This window comes from Gracilinanus agilis, chromosome 5 (genome assembly GCF_016433145.1).
Source record: "Gracilinanus agilis isolate LMUSP501 chromosome 5, AgileGrace, whole genome shotgun sequence".
Lineage (NCBI taxonomy): Eukaryota > Metazoa > Chordata > Mammalia > Didelphimorphia > Didelphidae > Gracilinanus > Gracilinanus agilis.
The window spans coordinates 298055125-298076687 of record NC_058134.1 but is presented as its reverse complement, the minus strand read 5'-3'; the positions used below and the strand labels follow the sequence as shown (position 1 = coordinate 298076687).

Below are 21563 nucleotides of genomic sequence, written 5' to 3'. Positions count from 1 at the left end.
GCACTAAAAAAAAAAATTCATTTTGGAGAAGTCCTGTACAAAGTGCTATTTTTCAGTGATCTCATCCTATGTTCAGGAAGAAGTTATATCAGATATAATATAATATGCAAAGAAGGGAATAATGGAGCTGAGTACCCAAAACTTGTATATACACTGAAAGGTCAGAGTTTTTTAACCAATGTTTGATATTGAATAGGTAATATTATATTTCTTGTTGCACTTTTGCCTTATGTAGGATGTTTTCACACCCATACCAAAGGATATTTCTTCTTTTCAAAGTTAACTATTTTGAAGTAATAATTCTATAAAGCATAAGGATAATTCTTACAGACATTTGTTTCAGTTTTTAATGTGATTCTTACATTTGATATCATGTAAAATTGTTATTCAATAGTTTTATTAGATATAGATAACTTGTCAGTTTTCACAACATTCTTTGGTTTAATAATAAAGTTTATAATTATTATATAGAACTCTCTATATTATTTAGCTTACCAGCAAAAATTGAAAAAGATATTGCAGTTCTTTGAGCCTTATAATCTTATAATTTGTAGCTTTTGAGCAAAAATAGTAGCAGTATAGGAAGTGATTCTATAAACCATATCTTTTATCTTTTCTTTCTCAGCTTATAAAATTTTCTTCTATATATTATTTCTGATTGACTAAAGGATGCAAACCTGTTAACACTTACTTTTATTCAGATGTTGGAGCTGATGTATTGGATTTAGCCGAAACAATGGTTGCAGCTGCAGATGGTCTAGTTTATGAACCTGTAAGTTTTCTTCAAGATTTTTTTTTCCAAAACATGTTCCAAATTATTTTTGCTGTCTAAATGTTGTGGAATATATTATGTTTGGGGTTTATATGGTCTGATATTGCTTGTTTTTCACGTCTGCGTTATTTTCCCAACATGGCTCTAAACTGAAGGTTACATACTTTAATCCCCTTAATTGTATAGTATAGTACTTCCTTTGTAGTAGATGTTCAATTCATGTTTCTTCAATTATACTAGAAAAATCTTAATGTGGCAATATTTTTCATTGTAAAGTTTCAAGATCTTTTTGTACCCTCTCAGTATTTAGGAGAACAAGATATTTCTCTTGTTGGAATGTAGGTTTGATTAAATCCAACTCATTTAAATAAAACTTTAATAGTTAGCATGCTACTCTATACACGTGAAATATTTTTTTCCCTTGGTAAAGGTTATGTCTCATTGTTAAGTTCTTATAGATAAATCATCTTTTAAAAACTCTCAGTTCTTCTGTTTTTATATGAAATTATTTAGGAGAAATATATTTTATATATCAAATTCTTATTATTTTTTAATCTTTGAAGAAAATTTTCAATTATTAGAAGTGTCTTCTTGTCACCAAATATTCCCTAATTAGAACCCTAAGTATGCCTTTTAAAATGGACAAATAAGCATACACACACACACACGCACGCACGCACGCATGCACACACATATTCAGAGAGCAGACATAGGTGATTAAAGAGAGAAAAAATGATTCCTATAAAGGAAGGTTAAAATAACTGGGGCACTTTAGCGTAAACAAGAGAAAATTTACGAGGTAATTTTGTATTTCTAGTTTGATTTTAACTATATAATTGATTTTTATGAGGAACAAATCTCTACCCCCCCCCCCCCAAATATCTAAATTTAAAAGAAAGTTAAATATTAGTGATGTTATTTGTTCACATCATTTACTACCTTGGTTTAATTTAGCCAACATTTATTCACTTCTTTTTGAGGGGTGGCCTGTGGTGGACAGAAGAGGAGGGAGATATGCAAGAATTGTTTTTTATAATCAAATTAACACATTTTGTGTTTGTTGTTGTTTTTTTTTTTAACTAAAAAAATGTAAAATAACCTTTGGCTTTGAGACTCCAAAATTCCAAATTTTGACATATTGTTGAAGTAAAACAAATTGCTTAAAAAAAAATCCCTTACCTTCCATCTTAGAATCAATACTGTGTATTGCTTCCAGGACAAAAGAACAGTAAGAGCATGGCAAGTACTATGCTTTATCTTTTTATGTATATCTACCACCTTCTCAATGAGATGATAAACTATAATGTTAATGACTTTTTGGGGGCCCTCAGTGTCTAATAAAATACACTGAAGCTTTGGAGGGATTTAAATGTAGGTCTTTCTGACCTCAAATTCAGAGATTGTTCTACTACACCTGGTCATGTAGCATAATAACTTATGCTGAGTCCTCAGCTAATATTTTATTTATTAGGATAATGATAAGACAGAGTTAAATTATTGGTTGATAATAGTTATTGCTTATTATTTTTTTAAAAGTTGAATTCTTTTACTTGGAGATTTTAAAAAACAGAATAGAATGGAACTAGGTAACCCCTATTCAGTGTGTCAGAAAAGGTGGATATGCTAGGAACTTGTTCTTCTCCTTGCTACTTTAGGAATATTGGTGACATGAATTAGTAGCCAACATACATTTCTACCACACCAAGTTAGTCTGATTAAATAAAACTCACATACTACGTTTAAAAACCCCTCCTATAGTAGACAAATTTCAGTATGTCTGAATTTTTTACTTAAATGGATCACATACCAAATATCTATAGGAAATCTCTTCTAGCTCATTCATTTGCTGTGATCCTCAATGGTCTTGGATTTTATATGTATTCTTTGCCTACTTTCTGCATTATGTTATGTGTAGTTAGGTACACAACTGAAAGTGGCATATATTATCACTGCCTTAAAGTTTATGAAGCAAATGGGTAGAAAAACCACAAAAGTTAAACAGCTTTCAGAAGTTCTATGATTTCATTGGTGTGCAAATACTACCAACACTGTATATTTTAAATTATCCATAGCAATTCTTTTTTACCCCCTTTCATAAATCCTCATAAAAGATGGCTATAATGGTCCTGGGAGTTGTCAGTTGTGGATTAAATGTAGGAAGTTATCTGTGGGTTCTTTCAATTTCCACTATTCCCTCTCGTTCAAGATTATTGGGGCAATTTTCCTGGATACATAACCAATTTGTTGCCATATCTTGTAATTTCTAGCTCTGTATCTTCTCTATTTCCTTGAAATATCACTGGTTTGAGTCCTCATTACCTTTCTCTGTACTCTCCACTCCTCTACTCAGCTATAAAGATGTTTTTTCTAAAGAATCAGTCTGACAATATCATCCCTGTGCTCTATGAGGTTTAGTGACTCTGTTATCTCTAGGTTCCATTTAGCATTTAGAAGTCTTCACAAATTGTCCCTTTCCCATCTTCTTTTTTTTATTTGAAAATTTTATTTAATCAATTGATTTAGAATATTTTTCCATGATTACATAACTCATATTCTTTCCCTTCCCTCTTCCCACCACCCCACCCCCCTCCCGTAGCCAATGAACAGTTCCACTGGGTTTTATGCATTTGTCATTGATCAAGACCTATTTCCATATTATTAATATTTGCATTCAGGTGATCGTTTGGAGTCTCTGTCCCCAATCATAAGCAGTTGTTTTTCTTCTGTGATTCTACTCTCACAGTTCATTCTTTGGATGTGGATAGCATTCTTTCTCATAGGTCCCTCAGAATTATCCTGAATTATTGCATTACTGCTAGTAGAGAAGTCCATTATATTTGATTGTGCCACAGTGTATCAGTCTCTGTGTATAAGGTTCTCCTGGTTCTGCTCCTTTCACCCTCCAATTCCTGGAGGTCATTCTAGTTCACATGGAATTCCTCCAGTTCGTTATTTCTTTTAGCACAATAGTATTCCATCACCAACAGATACCACATTTTTGTTCAACCATTCCCCATTCGAAGGGCATCCCCTCATTTTTCAATTTTTTGCCACCACAAAGAGCGAGGCTATAAATAATTTAATACAAGTCTTTTTCTTTATGATCTCTTTGGGGTGTAAACACAGCAGTGGTATGGCTGGATTAAAGGGCTGACAGTCTTTTAAAGCCCTTTTGGCATAGTTCCAAATTGCCATCCAGAATGGTTGGATCCATTCACAACTCCACCAGCAATGCATTAATGTCCCAATTTTGCCACATCCCCTCCAACATTTTATTACTTTCCTTTGCTGTCACGTTACCTGTCTGCTAGGTGGTACCTCAGAGTTGTTTTGATTTGTATTTCTCTAATTATAAGAGATTTAGAACCCTTTTTCATGTGCTTATTGATAGTTTTGATTTCTTTATCTGGAAACTGCCTATTTATGTCCCTTGCCCATTTATCAATTGGGGAATGGCTTGATTTTTTTGTACAATTGATTTAACTCCTTATGAATTTTAATGTAACCAAAATTATTTATTTTCTATTTTATAATTTTTCTAACTCTTGCATGGTCTTAAAATCTTTCCTTTCTCATACACCTGACAGGTATACTATTCTATGTTCACCTAATTTTCTTATAGTTTCCTTCTTTATATTCAAGTCATACACCCATTCTGAATTTATCTTGGTGTAGGGTGTGAGATGTTGATCTAAACCTAATCTCTCACATACTGTTTTCCAATTTTCCCAGCAGTTTTTGTCAAATAGTGGATTTTTGTCCCCAAATCTGGGCTCTTTGGGTTTATCATAGACTGTCTTGCTGAGGTCATTTACCCCAAGTCTATTCCACTGATCCTCCCTTCTGTTTCTTAACCAGTAACATATTGTTTTGATGACCCTTGCTTTATAGTACATTTTAAGATCTGGTACTTCCAGGCCCCCTCCTTCACGTTTTTTTTTTTTTTTTTAAATTTCCCTTGATATTCTTGATCTTTTATTCTTCCATATAAACTTTGTTATTGTTTTTTCTAATTCAGTAAAATAGTTTCTTGGTAGTTTGATAAGTATGGCACTAAATAAGTAAATTAATTTGGATAGGATTGTGTTGTTTGTAAAAATGAGGATGGACGAGATTAAAAGGGAGAATAGTATTTTAATAAAAGCCATGCTGATAGAGATAAATAGACCACGTGCCTGTAAGAAACCTATTCAAACCTCGCCTCAGCCATTTTACCTTTTTAATCTTTGCCCGCCCAGGTAGCTAAAGAGGAAGTTCAAAGTCACTTCCCAATATTTAAAGCCGTCCCTCACCTTGAAGACGTAATCTAAAACAGGAAACCCGTTGGACCACGGGAAATGTAGTTCCAAATATCCCAAGTGATTTTAAATTACACATTACTCCCCTGAGATCCGTTGGAAAAGGACTGGTCTTTTTCAGTGGATCTTAAACCAAAAGAAAAGAGGACAAAAGCTAGCTGCATTGACAAAAAGCCAATTTGGGGCACTCCCCTATTGGCATAAGAGTATACATTTGAAACAAATGCATTCAACTCATTCAATCCCCATAGTTCAAATCAACTGTGCCCCAAAGTTCAAATTTGGATCTTCATGATCCAGTGAAGGCTCTTCAGGCATCTTTTGGTGCCTCCACCAAACAGGTTCATCGTCTGGATTCTGGGGAGATGGCAAAATCCTTATCCTGAAATTACTCTCAAAGAATTTAAACTTTACATTATAGATTATAAAGCATACATTTTCTTCTGAGAATTATACATTACCCCCCTGAGATTACTCCTAAATGAGTAAAAATTAACTTGCATTATAGATTATAATTCAGACATTATGGTTATAAAAAAAAACTTAACACACACACCCCTGAGGAAAATTTTAAATAACACATTATTCCCCTGAAGAGGTCAGCTAAGGATGCATGGCTGAGTCACGGGGGTTGTATGAAATCAATTGGCAAAAGAAATAATAATAAAAAAAATAAAAAAGAATAAAATTCAAAAAATGGTGAAAAAATTAACTTGTGAATGAAATGTAAAATGTGCAAAAAAAATGTAAGGAAAATAAACTTATAACAGGTCTTTGAATCAAGGCCTAATTAAAGTGATATAAGCAGTTTGCAATTACCCATTCAGGGCCAGGACTACAGAAAAATTGTCATTTTCTCTCTATATATAGAGGAATAAGGGAAATGCCTTTCTTTGATCTGATTTTTCTCTGCACCTTCTCAGGGGAAGGAGCCATAAAATAATAGCCAATCTTAGGTGCTTCACTAGGAATTTAAGTTGAGGGGGACTGAGCCTCTAAGCGTTAGAAAAGCTGACTCCAAAACTCAAAACCGAGTTTCAAGTCCTTCAAGTATTGGCATAGAACTCCTGCAATCCATGCAGATTCTCAGTCAAATCTCCGTGACCATGTGGCTCGGCACTTCTGGAATCAGACAGAGAGGCATTAAATCCCAGTCCCATAGTCTCAGGTTCTTCAGGTAAACATATATTTGCATTAAGCTTATATCACTGTAAAATCAAAAAAAAGGATAAATAAGATTATATATGTACTTCTAGTACAAGATGAGAAAAAGGAAAAATCAATTGCTCTATATGTGTGTGTGTGTGTGTGTGTGTATAGCTTAGAACTAGTGAAGCATTTTGTTACCCAGAAATGAGATTTTCTGTGAGTGTAAATTAGGTTTTACAAAATAGCAGATTCACAATGCACATTCAAATAGAGTACCATAATTTCTAATAACACATTTTAAAACAATAAACAATGATGTTTAAAAAAATCATATACTTGTTACAACTTTTAAACCTTGGCTAAGAGTTTCTCAACAAATTCTGTTACTGCTTCCATATAAAAATCTGATATTAAAAAAAAAAACCTGGTCTAAGTTATCCTCAGGAATTCTAGATCCTTCTGATAAAAGCATAGACTAACATAAAAAAAATAAGACAATAATTCTTCACAATAAAATATATAAAGCTTATCCTTTAAGACAACAATTCTTTAAAATAAATACATAAGTGACCCTGGGCAAGTCACTTGACCCCCATTGCCTACCCTTACCACTCTTCCACCTATAAGTCAATACACAGAAGTTAAGGGTTTAAAAAAATAAATAAAAAATATATAAAAATATAAAATAAATACATAAAAACCTTATCATTTATACAGAAGGGTACTAGGCATCTAAAGTAAATTTTTAAAAGACCTCTCATAAAATTACAATTTAAATCTCAAGGCATCAAAATCTCCAAGGTTGTACACAATTACCAAGATAGAATAAAAACTTAAAAGACGTGTGCTCCTATAAATCCAGTATACATAAGGCAATTTACAACTTTAAAAATGTGTAAGATGTTCAAATAGTACAAGAATACAGCATTGTTTTGATTACAGTAAAAATGAAACCTTAAGTAAATTAGGAAATATAATATGAGTACCAGATAACAAGCTAGTCAAAACCCTCTTACCAGTTCTAATAGATTTTTCTCATTATTTGGGAGTTACAATAAAATCACAAACAGAATTAATCTAGCAGCCACAAACTTCAATGAGTAGGATACAATACAATGAAATTTCTAAAGAGTTGCCTTAGAAACAGACTGACAGATGAGCATTTCCTTTCCTTTGGCCCCCTCTTTAAAAAGCTTGCCCATCACTAGTCTAGGGTGATTTTAAATGGTATTTCTAACTCTTAATGTTGAGATGTATTGGAAATATTTAGAAATACTGATGATTTATGTGGGTTCATTTTGTATCCTGCAACTTTGTTACAGTTGTTGATTATTTCCACTCGCTTTTTAGTTGATTCTCTAGAATTTTTTTAAGTAGACCATCATATCATCTGTGAAGAGTGATAGCTTTATCTCCTCATTGCCTATTTTAATACCTTCAGTTCTGTTTTCTTCTCTAATTACTACTGCTAGTGTTTCTAGAACAATGTTAAATAATAGAGGTGATAATGGGCATACTTGTTTCACTCCTGATCTTATTGGGAATGGTTCTAATTTATCCCCATTGCAGATGATGCTTGTTGATGTTTTAACATATATATTCTCTTTTTTACTTTTAGGAAAGGCCCTTCAATTCCTATACTTTCTAGTGTTTTCAATAGGAATGGGTGTTGTCAAAGGCATTTTCAGCATCTATTGAGATAATCATGTGATTTTTGTTTGTTAGATTGTTGATATGGTCAATTAGGTGGATGTTTTCCTAATGTTGAACCATCCTTGCATTCCTGGTATAAATCCCACCTGATCTTAATGAATGACCTTGATCACTTGCTGGAGTCTTTTTGCTCTTCTATTTAAGATTTTTGCATCTGTTCATTACGGAGATTGATCTTTGATCTACCTGGCTTTGGGATTAGTGTCTAAAAGGAATTTGGTAGAACTCCTTTGCTTTTTATGTCAAATAATTTTTGTATAATGTTGGGATTAGTTGTTCTTTGATGTTTGGTAGAATTCACTTGCGAATTCATCTGGTCCTGGGGAATTTTCTCAGGGAGTTCTTTGGTGGCTTGTTCAATTTCTTTTTCTGATATGGGATTATTTAAGTATTCTATTTCTTCTGCTGTTAATCTAGGCAATTTATATTTTTGTAAACATTTATCCATACCACCTATATTTCTATATTTATTGCCATATAATTGGGCAAAATAGTTTTTAATAATTGCCTTAATTTCCTCTTCATTACAGGTGAGATCTCTCTTTTCATCTTTGATACTATTAATTTGGTTTTCTTCTTTCTTTTTTTTTATTAGATTGACCAATACTTTGTCAATTTTATTTGTTTTTTCAAAGTACCAGCTTCTAGTCTTACTTATTAATTCAATAATTCTTTTACTTTTGATTTTATTAACTTCTTTAATTTTTAGGATTTCTAATTTAGTTTTCATCTGGGGATTTTTAATTTGTTCACTTTCTAGTTTTTTGATTTGCATACCAAATTCATTGATCTTTACCTTCCCTGATTTGTTAATATATACACTCAAAGATATAAATTTCCCCCTGAGTACTGCTTTTTCTGCATCCCACCGGTTTTTTGGATGTCTCGTCTTTGTCATTCTCTTCTATGAAATTGTTAATTGTTTCTTTGATTTGTTCTTTAACTGATTTTAGAGAATCATATTATCCTATGCACCCTTATTATTTTTATTGCATTATGATCTGAGAAGGTTGCATTTATTATTTCTGCTCTTTTGCATTTGTTTGCCATGTTTCTATGCTCTAGTACATGGTCAGTCTTTGTGGATGTACCATGTGCTACTGAAAAGAAGGTGTATTCCTTTTTGTCCCCATTTCTTTTTCTCCACATATCTATTAAATCTAATTTTTCTAGTATTTCATTCACCTTTCTTATTTATTTTTTGGGTTGATTTACCTAGATCTGATAGGGGAAAGTTCAGATCTCCTACCAGAATTATTTTACTATCTATTTCCTACTTGAGTTCTGCCAATTTCTCCTTTAGAAATTTAGATGCTATACCATTTGGTGCATACATGTTGAGTACTGCTATTTCTTCATTGTTTATACTGCCTTTTATCATGATGTATTTACCTTCCTTATCTCTTTTAACCAGATCTATTTTTACTTTGGCTTTGTCAGAAATCATGTTTGCAACTCCTGCCTTCTTTTTCTCAGTTGGAGCTCAATAGATTTTTCTCCAGCCTTTTATTTTTACTCTACCTGCCTCATGTGTGTTTCTTGTAGACAACATATGGTAGGATTTTATTTTTTTCTAATCTACTCTATTTGCTTCCGTTTTATGGGTGAGTTCATCCCATTCACATTCAGAGTTATAATTATCAACTGTGTAATCCCCTACATTTTGATTCCCTCTCCTTGTCCTGCCCTTTGTTCTTTCACTGTTTCCTTCTATACCAGTGTTTTGTTTTTAATCAGTTTCCCTGGTCCCCTCCCTTATTGTACTTCCCTTTCTCCCCCTCCCGTCTTATTCCCCTCTTATTATTCTTTTGGGTCTTTTTAAAACTACCCCCCTTCCATCTCCCTCCTTAGTGTTGCTTCCCTCCCTACCAGTCCTTTTGTTACTCTTCTACTTCTCTATAGGTTGAGAATTAATTCTCTGACCCAATGGATCTGATTGTTCTTCCCTCTTTAAGTTAATTTCAGTGCATATGTATTTCTTCTCTCCAACCTCTTTACCCTTCCATTCTTTTTGGTCCTCTCCCCTGTTCCTCCCCCCCCCCCATGGGATATGAATTTACTCCATTTTGTCTCTTTTCCCATTTCTCTTTATATTATCTTTTTTTTTTAACTCTAGCTTCATATATATTTATAAATATATAAATATATCTTGACACTTCATACTGTGTCACTGTTCCCTCTGAGTATACTTCTTCTAGCTACCCTGATGACAGTAACTATTTAAGAGTTACCAATATCATCCTTTCTTATAGGGATACGAATCATTTGAACTTATTGGGTCATGTTTTTTTGTTTTTTTCTCCTCTCTTAATTACCTTTTGGTGATTCTCTTGAGTTCTGTTTTAGGGCAGCAAATTCTCTATTTAAGTCTGTTTTTTTCTTCATGAATGCTTGGAAGTCTTAAATTTTATTAAATGACCATACTTTCCCCCGTAAGAATATAGTCAGTTTTTTGGATAGTTGATTCTTGGTTGTAGGCCCAGTTCCCTTGCTTTCTGGAATATTATGTTCCATGCCTTCTGGTCCTTCCGTGTAGATGCAGCCAGATCCTCTGTTCTGTGGTTCCTGGGTATCTGAGTGACTTCTTAACGGCTTGTAATATTTTTTCCTTCTTCTGGTGATTTTTGAGTTTGGCTGTAATGTACCTGGGAAGTGTCAGTTGTGGATTAAATGTAGGAGATTATCTATGGATTCTTTCAATTTCCACTATTCCCTCTCTTTCAAGAATGTTGGGGCAGTTTTCTTGGATAATTTCCTGTAGGATGAACCCCAGGTTTTTTCTTTTGTCGTGATGTTCCAATAATTCTTAAATTGTCTTTAATGAGATCTGTTTTCCAGATCTGAGGTTCTACCAATGAGGTGTTTCATATTTTCCTCAATTCTTTCATTCTTTTGATTTTGTTTTATATATTCTTGTGGCCTTCTGAAGTCATTTGCTTCCAGTTGTTCAATTATGATTTTTAAAAGTCTGAATTTCATCCCTGGCTTTTTGGGTCATCCTTCTGATTTTCTTTGTAGTTCCTCTTTCACCTTCGTTTCATTTTCAAGCTGGTCAATTTTGGCTTTCAAGATACTATTTTCTTGTTTTAGTTCATGTATTTCCTTTTTCCAGTTGACTTCAGCCTCACTTGCTTGTTTTTTGAGTTTCTGAGTTAATTGGATTTTGAGATCTTCCAAAAGCCTGTGTCCAATTCGCTGGAGTTTCTTTGGTCTTACTTGGAGTTCCTTTTTCTTCTCGATTTCATTTGCTCTTAGTTCACTTCCTGGAAAGAAGCTGTCAATTGTAATTTATTTTTCCTTTTTCTGTTGTTTACTCATATTTTTTCCTTCTTTCCCTCCTGTGCTTTCTCTGCTCTGCTGGCTGGTTAGGTTAAGCAGATAATTTTAATGTGCTTTGATGTAAGATCTTCCCCAGCAGGTAATAAAAGTTTGTAACTACTTTCTCTGTAGTGTATGGGGTAGGGTTGTTGGAGTTTCCCTGCCCTCTGCAGACTTCATACCTATTTTATTTATGGGATTATTGATCTGTCTGGCTTGATGTGCCCTGAGGCTAAAACCTCCAGAAGGGTTGAGGCAAGAGGTTTTTTTTTTTTTCCAAAGAGTTGGGGGAGAGTTTTTACTGTGTCTAGGGTGCCTTCTCTGGGTTTTTCCTCAAGCCGCCTCCCTGTGTCTGTGTTCAGTGTCCTCAGGCTGGTGCCCTCAAGGCTCTTTCTCCAGACTGGTTTGTTCAGTTTCTTTTTTCTGATATGAGATTATTTAAGAATTCTATTTCTAATTCTGTTAATTTAGGCAATTTATATTTTTGTAAACATTCATCCATGTCATCTAGATTGCTGAATTTATTGTCATATAACTGGGTAAAATAATTTTTAATGATTGCTTTAATTTCCTCTTCCTTAGAGGTGATGTCTTTCTTTTTTGATACTGTTAATTTGTATTTCTTCTCTCCTTTTTAAAAATAAGATTAAGAAGTACTTTATCAATTTTATTTGTTTTTTCAAAGTACCAGATTCTAGTCTTATTTATTAATTCAATAGTTCTTTCATTTTCAATTTTATTAATTTCTCCTTTAATTTTTAGGATTTCTAATTTACTTTTTATCTGGGGATTTTTAATTTGTTTGCTTTCTTGTTTTTTAATTTGTATACCTAATTCATTGACCTCTGCCCTCCCTAATTCGTTAATATATTCACTCAAGATATAAATTTCCCCCTAAGTATTTCTTTGACTTCATCTCCTACATTTTGATATGATGTCTCATAGTCATTTTCTTCAATGAAATTATTAATTGTTTCTATGATTTGTTCTTTAACCGACTTTGGAAAATCATTTAATTCCCAATTAATTTTTGATTTGCCTGTCCATGTACCCTTTCCAATTAATATTTTTATTGCTTTATGATCTGAAAAGATTGTGCATTTATTATTTCTGCTTTTTTGCATTTGTTTGCCATATTTTTATGCCCTAGTACATGGTCAATATTTGTGAATGTACCATGTACTGCTCAAAAAAAGGTACATTTCTTTTTGTCACTATTTATTTTTCTCCATATATCTATTAACTCCAATTTTCCCAAGATTTCTTTCACCTCTCTTACCTTTCTTGTTTAATTTTTGGTTTGATTTATTTAGATCTGATAGAGGTAGGTTCAGGTCTCCCAGTAGTATAGTTTTACTATTTATTTCCTCCTTAAGCTCCAATATTTTCTCCTTTAAAAATGTGAATGCTATACCATTTGGTGCATACATGTTGAGTACTGATATTTCCTCATTGTCTTTTCTGCCTTTTATCAGGATGTAATTATCTTCCTTATCTCTTTTAATCAGATCTATTTTTACTTTGGCTTTTTCAGATATCATGCTTGTGACTCTTGCCTTCTTTTTCTCTATTGATGCCCAATAGATTTTGCTCCTGCCTTTTATTTTTCCTCTTTGTATGTCTAACTGCCTTATGTGTGTTTCTTGTAGGCAACACATAGTGGGATTTTGGTTTCTAATCCACTCTATTTGTTTCTGTTTTATGGGTGAGTTCATCTCATTCACATTGAGAGTTATGATTACTACCTGTGTTTTCCCCATCATTTTGATTTCCTCTCCTAGTCCTGCCCTTTGTTCTTTCACTATTTCTTTCTACACCTGTGTTTTGCTTTTAATCAGTCCCCCAATCCCCACCCTTATTTAACTTCCCTCCCCACCTCTTATTCCCCTCTTGTTTTTCTTTAGGGTCTATTAAATTCCTTCCCACATCTATTTCCTTCCCTTTTTATACTCCCCTCTCCACTCTCCTGCTTGGTATTTTCCCCTCTCAACTTTCTTGTATGGTAAGATAAATTGCAATACTCCATTGTATCTAGATGCTCTTCCCTCTCCGAATTGATTCCACTGAGAGAAAGGTTTAAGTATTACGTATTAGCACTCTCTTCCTCTCCTTCTTATAATAGTATTCTTCCACTCCCCCTACCATGCTCCTCTTTATATGGTATAGATTTTCCTATTTTTCTTATTCCTTCAAGTTTCTCTTGATGCCATCTTCTATTCCCCCCCTTTTTAAAAATATCATCTTAAACTACTTCATGCCCCAACTTCTGCCTGTAAATAATTCTTCTAACTACTATAATAGTAAATACAATTTTTTTACAGTTACAGATAACGTTTTGCCATATAGGAATATAAACAAATTGACCTTATTGTAGCCCTAAAGAAAATTTAAAAAATTTTTTTTTCCACTCTCATTTTTACCTTTTTATGTTTCTCTTGATTTTTGTATTTGGACATCAAATTTTTCCCTTTGGTTCTGTTCTTTTCTTTATAAATATAGTTGGAACTCTTTTATTTTGTTAACTGCCCATATTTTTCCTTGGAAGTATGTAGTCAGTTTTGATTGATAGGTGAATCTTGATTGTAGCCCCAATTCTTTTACCTTTCTGAATACCATATTCCTATCCTTGCAGTCCTTTAAAGTGGAGGCTGCCAGATTCTATGGAATCCTGATTGGTGCCCCTTGATATCTGAATTTTCTCTTTCTGACTTCTTGTAATATTTTTCCCTTAGCTTAGAAGCTTTTGAATTTGTCAGTTACATTTTTGGGAGTTGTCTTTTGAGGATTTAATGTAGAGGGTGACCTATGGATTCTTTCAATGCCTGTTTTGCCCTCTTGTTGAAGAACATCAGGGCAGTTTTCTTGGATGTTTTCTTGTATTGATGTCAAGATTTCTGTTTATTTCTAGGTTTTCAGGTAGACCTATGATTCTCAAATTGTCTCTTCTAGAACAGTTTTTCAAGTTAGTTGTTTTTTCAATGAGATATTTCATATTTCCTTTTATTTTTTCATTCTTTTGACTTTGCTTTATTAATTCTTACTGTCTTGTGAGATCATTAGCTTTTACTTGCCCAATTCTGGTCTTTGAAGAGTGGTTTTTCAGCTATGATCTTTTGATTTTCCTTTTCAGTTTGGTGTATGCTGTTTTTCATGGCTTCCAGCTGTTCGATTCAGTCTCCAATTTGCTTATCATTTAATTCAAATCTGGGCTTCATTTTCCAAGTGGGAGTTTCTGGCTTTTAAACTGTTATTTTCTTTTTGAACTATTTCCCACTTTTCTTGCCAAGTTTCTTCTCTTTCTAATTTGCCTCTGTGCTAGGTGCTTTTATAAATATTATCTCTGAGGATCAGCTGGGTAGCTCAGTGGATTGAGAGTCAGGCCTAGAAACGGGGAGGTCCTAGGTTCAAATCCAGCCTCAGATACTTCCCAGCTGTGTGACCCTGGGCAAGTCATTTGACCCCCATTGCCCACCCTTACCACTCTTCCACCTACAAGCCAATACATAGAAGTTAAGGGTTTAAAAAAAAATCCCCCCCCCAAAATTAAATAATATTATCTCATTTGATATCACCTTTGTCTCCCTATTTTGTGCTTTCATATTAATGATCAGAAATTGTTTTAAAATTGCCTTTGGATCAATTAAAGAATATTTTGTGATTCAGTGGATATAACAGATATTAGGCATAGAAAATACCCTATTGGAAAAGAAACTTTAAGGCTACATTTTACACTTAATAAGTCAAAAGCTTTTCCTGGATTAGTATTGATATGATCTTTGTGGTCTCTTTTTGCGGGGTGTAGGGAGAGTTGAAGAATGGTAATACTTTTCATAATCTTTTTTTTTTTCCTTTTGGAATCTTCTTTGAGATCCTGAAAATTGGTCCTTGGATGCCTTTAAATACCTTGCTCCATAAGTATGGAGAGAGTGTCAGATGTAGCAGTCAAATTCATGTCCTCAGATGCTAGAGGCAGTGAATTTATGTTATGTTATGTTATGTGTTGTCATGTTAGGTTTAAAAAGTGTTTTATACATATTATCTCATTTGATCTTCACAAAAGCTTCAAGGAAAATATCCGCTTGCTCATCCATTTATTTTAAAGAGCACAATGGGTGGGGTCATGTTGGGAATGACTAATATAAAAAATAAAAGGCATCAATAAAATCTTTTTAAAGTATTTTTTCTTTTTTGTGTGTGAAAACCAAAGATTTTTATTTTGCTGTTGATTATTTTCCTTTATTGCAGGTAATATTTGATCTCTCACCCCAACAAAGAGAGTGGCAGAGGTAATAAGTAAAGTATTATGCCTTTTGATTGACTTGTCGGGTATTGTTTACTTATTGTTTATTGTAAACTACCTGTAAGCATTCCTTTGCATGTTTGTTATAGAATATCACTTATGATGTTAAGGGTTCCTAACTTTTTATTGATTTTTGTCTTTTTAGGTCTATAAAAATTTTAACACCAACATTTTAATTCAATTAAAGCATTGGTTAGACATTTTATATAGTTGGGAATAGAAGGCCATCACAAGACTTAATGCATTTTAGGTTAGCTTAAAGTATTCAGAAATTAATACTTCTCTAGTTCTAATAAAGTTACCTAGTGAGAATGACTGCTCTTTCATATCATACTTTATATATACTCTGTCTAGACAGTTTACCCACTAACAATAGGTTTAGAGCTGAAAAAGGGACCAAGCCCTGTTAATTTTAGTTACTTTTATAGATGAAGAAACTAAGGCCCAAAGTCACAAAACTTCCAACTAGCAGAACTAGAATTCAAACTTATATCCACTGATTATAATTCTAGCCTATTAACTATTACCTTTTAGTACAATTGGGTACAATATAATTTAGTATAATTAGTATAATACATTTGGCATTAGGTTGATTTCATCATAATAAGAATATGTACTCCTCCCCAAATGAAAACTAGATTTTGAAAAATCTGTGGTAGTTTTGTTTTTTGAGTTTTCAAAAAACAAGTGTGATTCAGAGTTCAGATTTTTAGGACTATACTGCATCACAAAAATTTTCTGTGTCACTGTGTGGCATTCATCAATGGCCTTATAAAATTTCATGATTCAAAAACATTTGTTTCCTGAATATAAAGTAGGACTTTATATGAGCTGAAAAGGATAATGATCTTATCAGAAATGTATTAAAGGGAAACATTCCTTGGTGGAAAAGAATCATAATCTAGAGTGTAAAGAGGTTTGGAGGATTTGAATTTGTTTCTACATTTTTTTTAAAAAAGATAATTACGTGTTGCCTTAGAGTAAAGGTCAGCAATGTATGGCTTTCGAGCCATATCTGGCTCTTTTAAGGGCCAGATATGGCTCTTTCTGCAGGAGCCATAAAGTCCATTTTTTTTTCAGGCGCTGTTACAGGAGCGGCACTGTAAGCACTGTATGGCTCTCACAAAATTACATTTTAAAAATTGTGGCGTTTATGGCTCTCACGGCCAAAAAGTTTGCCAACCCCTGCCTTAGAGTATAAATAATCCAGGCTTGTTTTTAAAAATACTTGTTGAGTTAGGACAAAAATTGGCATGTATACCCAAAGGTAAAAACTTGTAGGAGATTAAGGGTAGACTAGACAATTATATAAAGGTATTGTTAACAGTTGTAGGGAATAAATTTGACTTTGAAAAGTGCAGGAGTATTCCATTCCTTTGTTACTGTTATGAAATATGACTTACATATATATGCCTGATTAGATAAATAGGGATGTTAATGCATACATTAAAAATAATATGAGATAATTAATTTTACATTACAAGTTATCTGGACATTCGAGCTACTTGTTCTGTCTTATTAAAAATAATTTTTTGATGCAGTTTTTTGCTTTGAGCTACAAAAACTGTTGAATACTTTTAAAATGACTACTTTGTTCATTAGAATCCTGGATTTACTATAAATGTACTATAACATTGTGTTTCTTTGAGATATTAAAGTTATTAAACTTTTACATGTAGAGTTGCTTTTTAAAATGGCATCGTGACCAAGACTGAAATCTCACTAACTTCTTGTCTGTTGTTCCTATTCGTGATATCCCAGGTCTCTATGTTAGCTGAATCACAAAACTTGGGAAGTAGGGTCCTTTCAGCATAGCTAGCTTTAGGATTCCCACATTTGTATTTTCATGCGGCTGCTACCACTACTCTCATATTTTACTTGCTGCTTTTTTCAAAGAATTGAATGAAGACAGGTTGCCTTTTTCAAAATAGTTGCTCTCATAGATCAGTGCATAGTTCTGCTATGTTGCTGACTGTTTTGAACAAATTTAATGAAGTGTTTAGTTTTGGGTCTTCTTATAAAGCCTTTTTTGTGTATACCCTTTTTGTAGCCTTTTCATAACTGCCCTGTTAAGATGACCTAAGATGTGTTTTTTAAAAGTAATAATAATCTATAGCACTTTCAGGTTTGCAGAGCACTTTACCACCTATGTTTTAAAATTGAATCCTTACAAAAATCCTGAGGTAGATGCTATTATATTTAGTATTATCCCTATTTTATAGATAAGGAAATAAGCTTGAGAGAGTTTAAATAATTTGCCCATGGTCACACTTGTAGTGAAATGCCTGAGGCAGGATTCAAACTCAGGTCTTAATGACTAACTGCTCTAGTGGAGTTGTACTCAGTGGAGTACAATCTTCAGTAGGTCTAGCTAAGCCAAAACAGGTTTAAAGAACGGGCATGATTACATCTTTTATTCTAAGTTGGACTTGGATAAATTTGAGTCTCTGCAATGGCTATTACTTGATGGATCATAGGATGATGATATTTTTAGTCTCTGCAACTCTCAAAGATAATCTACTTGGTTTTAGAGGGATTATAGTTTGCACATGTTGGCAAAATCTCTGAAGTAGTCAAGTATATTTTACTTATGTCTCTCTACCTTAGTAATTGTATCATTTTTTTGTTGTTATTTTTAGAATGTTACAAACAATTCAGAGTAGACTGCAAGAGGAACATTCACTACAAGATGTGATATTCAAAAGTGCTTTTAAAAGTGCCTCAACAGCACTACCCCCAAGGTAAGAGAGGCATTCATTATATCTTAGTCTAATTTCTATAGCCTTAGATATTAAAGAAAATTGAAAATAATACTCTCTCCTTTACAAAAACTCTGCAACAAAAAGACCACCATGAAAACAGATTAATTTTATATTATGATGACATTCTTTTGAAGTGGTAGGAATGCTTAACATTGACCCAAGAATTTGACAAACTCATTTACTAATTATAATTTAAAGAAAATGGCTTAGTTTTATTTCTCTTTTTTCATTTTTTTTGATGTGAGGGCCATTTCTCTAATTTCCTACATAACATTTTGTTCATAAGATTTGGAAACATAAACATTATTATTACAAAATTATATTAAATTATTTCAATAATTTTTTGAGCTAAATAAATCTACAAAATATTTTGGTGTCTATGAATTGTGGAAGGGATCTCATTTTATAGAGGAAGAATCTGAGGCTCAAAAGGGTAAATGACTCACCAGAGCCAGTGTGGTAGTTTTTACGGCAGAAGTAAGAATCAAATTCAGGTTTTCTGATTCCAAATGCACATCTACCTCAGGAGCCTCTGAGGGCATTGCTGTAATAGCATAGTATGTAGAGTACATAAGTTATTTTTGTGATCTTCTGTCATCTTGCTAACATATAAGAGCTCTTCCTATGATTCATTTGCTATTTTGTAGAAAGAAGTATAGAAGTGCAGTATATAGGCATTGTGATCCAAGGGTACTGTGTTTGGAATCAGGAAACCTGGATCTATATCCCATTTCTGACACCTGTTCTCTGGGTGACCCCAGACCAATTGCTCAATGTCTACATCTCTTAGGCAATTCCAAAGGATTTATTTATTACTAAGTCATAGGTGGGTTGAAGATATATGTGGATGGAAAACATTTCCCCAAGATGAATTCCCTAGTTACTGAATTTTTACTTCTCTTATTGATTTAAGATATTTAATTATGTAGAGATGTAAATATCATATAAATAGCTTATTAAATAATTTGGTGTGGTGATAAACTACATTTTGGCAAGATACATATTTTCTTCTAATTCCTATTTGATAAGTAGGTACCTGTTTGATTTCTCTGTCTCATATGTATACACAATGTATTTCTTTCTCTCTTTTATAGTGTTGGAAGTTAAGGAAAAGGACACATGGCATCTCATGTAGTTAGTTTTTTGCTTAACTATGAAGAACTATAGAACTAAAGATTAACTTTGATTAGTAATCTTTGTCTTATGTAGGAGGCATTTGAAATGTAGTCATTAAAGCACTGGAGAAAATCTAGAAGTCTTGGGCTCAAATTGTTCCCTTGATAGCCAATAATAGCTTTGTTACTATGCACATATCACAACCTCTCTAAGCTTCAGTTTCCTCATCCATAAAATGGGAATAGCAATACCTGTTTACACTTTCCTTACAGTGTCGTGTGGCCCAAAGGAAATAAGAAATTTAAGTCTTTTTCAAATTTCAAAATGCTATATAAATGTTAATTTAAATTCCTTCTTACACTTCTTAAGGTTCTGATTATTAATAGAAATACTGGATTTTTTACTAAAAATTTTTTTTTAATTTAGCGTCTTCCTAAAATTTTTGACTTTTCTTCCAAATAGCTCACCCATTTATGCACAGTCAGTTCCTTTGATGAATATGCTTTAAGCAGTCTTACTGTATTTTGTTCTAACAGGGAAGATAATTCATTACAACCTCCGGATGCATGCAGAATTCATGGTCATCTATATGTCAATAAAGTAGCAGGGAATTTTCACATAACTGTGGGCAAGTATGTTCTTTTCACTTATTGAAAATACTTTAGATGGAAAATGAGGGCTTTGATTTAAATTAAATCATATGTTAAATTGACCAAGTATGCTTTACTTAATTGAGGTTTTCTTAACTGAAATTTTTTATTTTAAATTTTATTTTTAAATTTTTTCCATGGTTACATGATTCATGTTGTTTCCCTCCCCACTCCCGGAGTTGACAAGCAGTTCCACTGCGTTATACCTATTATACATATACATATTATACATTATTCATTTTTGTAATGGAGTAATCTTTAAAAACCAAAAACCCAAATGATATGCCCATATAAACAAGTGTTAGATCATATGTTTTCTTCTGGATTTCTACCCTTAAAGTTCTCTCTCTAACTGTGGATAGCATTCCTTATCTGAAGTTTCTGAGAATTGCTATTAGTAACAGTCAGTTGCATTTGATCATCCCACAATGTTTCAGTTACTGTGTATAATGTTCTCCTGGTTCTGCTTATTTCATTCTGCATCATTTCACATAGGTCTATCCAGTTCTTATAGAAAAAAAAATCAATTCATTATTCCTTATAGCACAATAATATTCTATTACCATCATATGCCACAATTTGTTCAGCCATTCCCCTATCAAGGGACATCACCTCATTTTCCAGTTTTTTGCCACCACAAAAAGCACAGCTATAAATATTTTTGTACAAACAGATCCTTAACCATTTTTAAAAAATCTCTCTGGGATACAAACCTAGTAGTGGTATGGCTGGTATTTTTTCATATGATTATTGAGAGTTTTGATTTCTTCTTTTGAAAACTGAATATTCATATACCTTGGCCATTTGTTAATTGGGGAGTGATTTGATTTCTTACAAATTTGACTTAATTCTTTATATATTTGAGAAATTAGACCTTTATCAGAGAAATTTGTGAGAAATTTTTTTTCCAGTTTGTTGCTTCCCTTCTAATCTTGGTTGCATTAGTTTTTGTTTGTACAAATCCTTTTTAATTTAATATAACCAAAATGATTTATTTTACATCTTGTAATGTTCTCTGTCTCTTGCTTGGTCTTAAAAATTCTTCCCTTCCCCATAGATCTGACAGGTATACTATTGCACATTTACCTATTTATTTGTATATTACTCTTTATGTTTAAGTCATCTACCCATTTTGACCTTATCCTGGTATAGCGTGTGAGTTATGATCTAAACCTAATTTAACTGAAGTTTTCTAACTGTATATGTATGTACTTTTTCACTGTCACAAGATTTTATAAGAATTCAGAGTTCAAAATTTTGAGTAGAAAGAACTGCAAACATTTAAGCACCCCTCTCCGCCTTTTAACAGTCAATTTAAAGAGAATTAAGTTATCTCAGGAAGCCTTCTGAAATTTCAAAATTGTATTTAGTGTGTCATTAAGAGACTTTTGTTTCCTGGACTAGGGAGAGGGGATACCATTATACTCTCTCGGTCACATCAAACCTGGAGTATTGTCTTGATATTTATAACATGAAGTTCCTTGA

At 32.9% G+C, this 21563-nt stretch overlaps 1 protein-coding gene across 3 annotated transcripts in view; it reads left to right on the top strand.

Annotated features, from left to right (window-relative positions):
* Positions 1-21563, top strand: part of ERGIC2 (ERGIC and golgi 2) — a 99736-nt gene that overhangs the window by 55408 nt on the left and 22765 nt on the right. For all 3 annotated transcript variants that reach the window (XM_044677443.1, XM_044677442.1, XM_044677444.1), the window contains 4 exons: positions 702-772; positions 15496-15536; positions 18190-18291; positions 19965-20060. In XM_044677443.1, coding sequence (XP_044533378.1) covers positions 702-772; positions 15496-15536; positions 18190-18291; positions 19965-20060 — 310 coding nt within the window. The remainder of the gene's footprint in view (positions 1-701; positions 773-15495; positions 15537-18189; positions 18292-19964; positions 20061-21563) is intronic.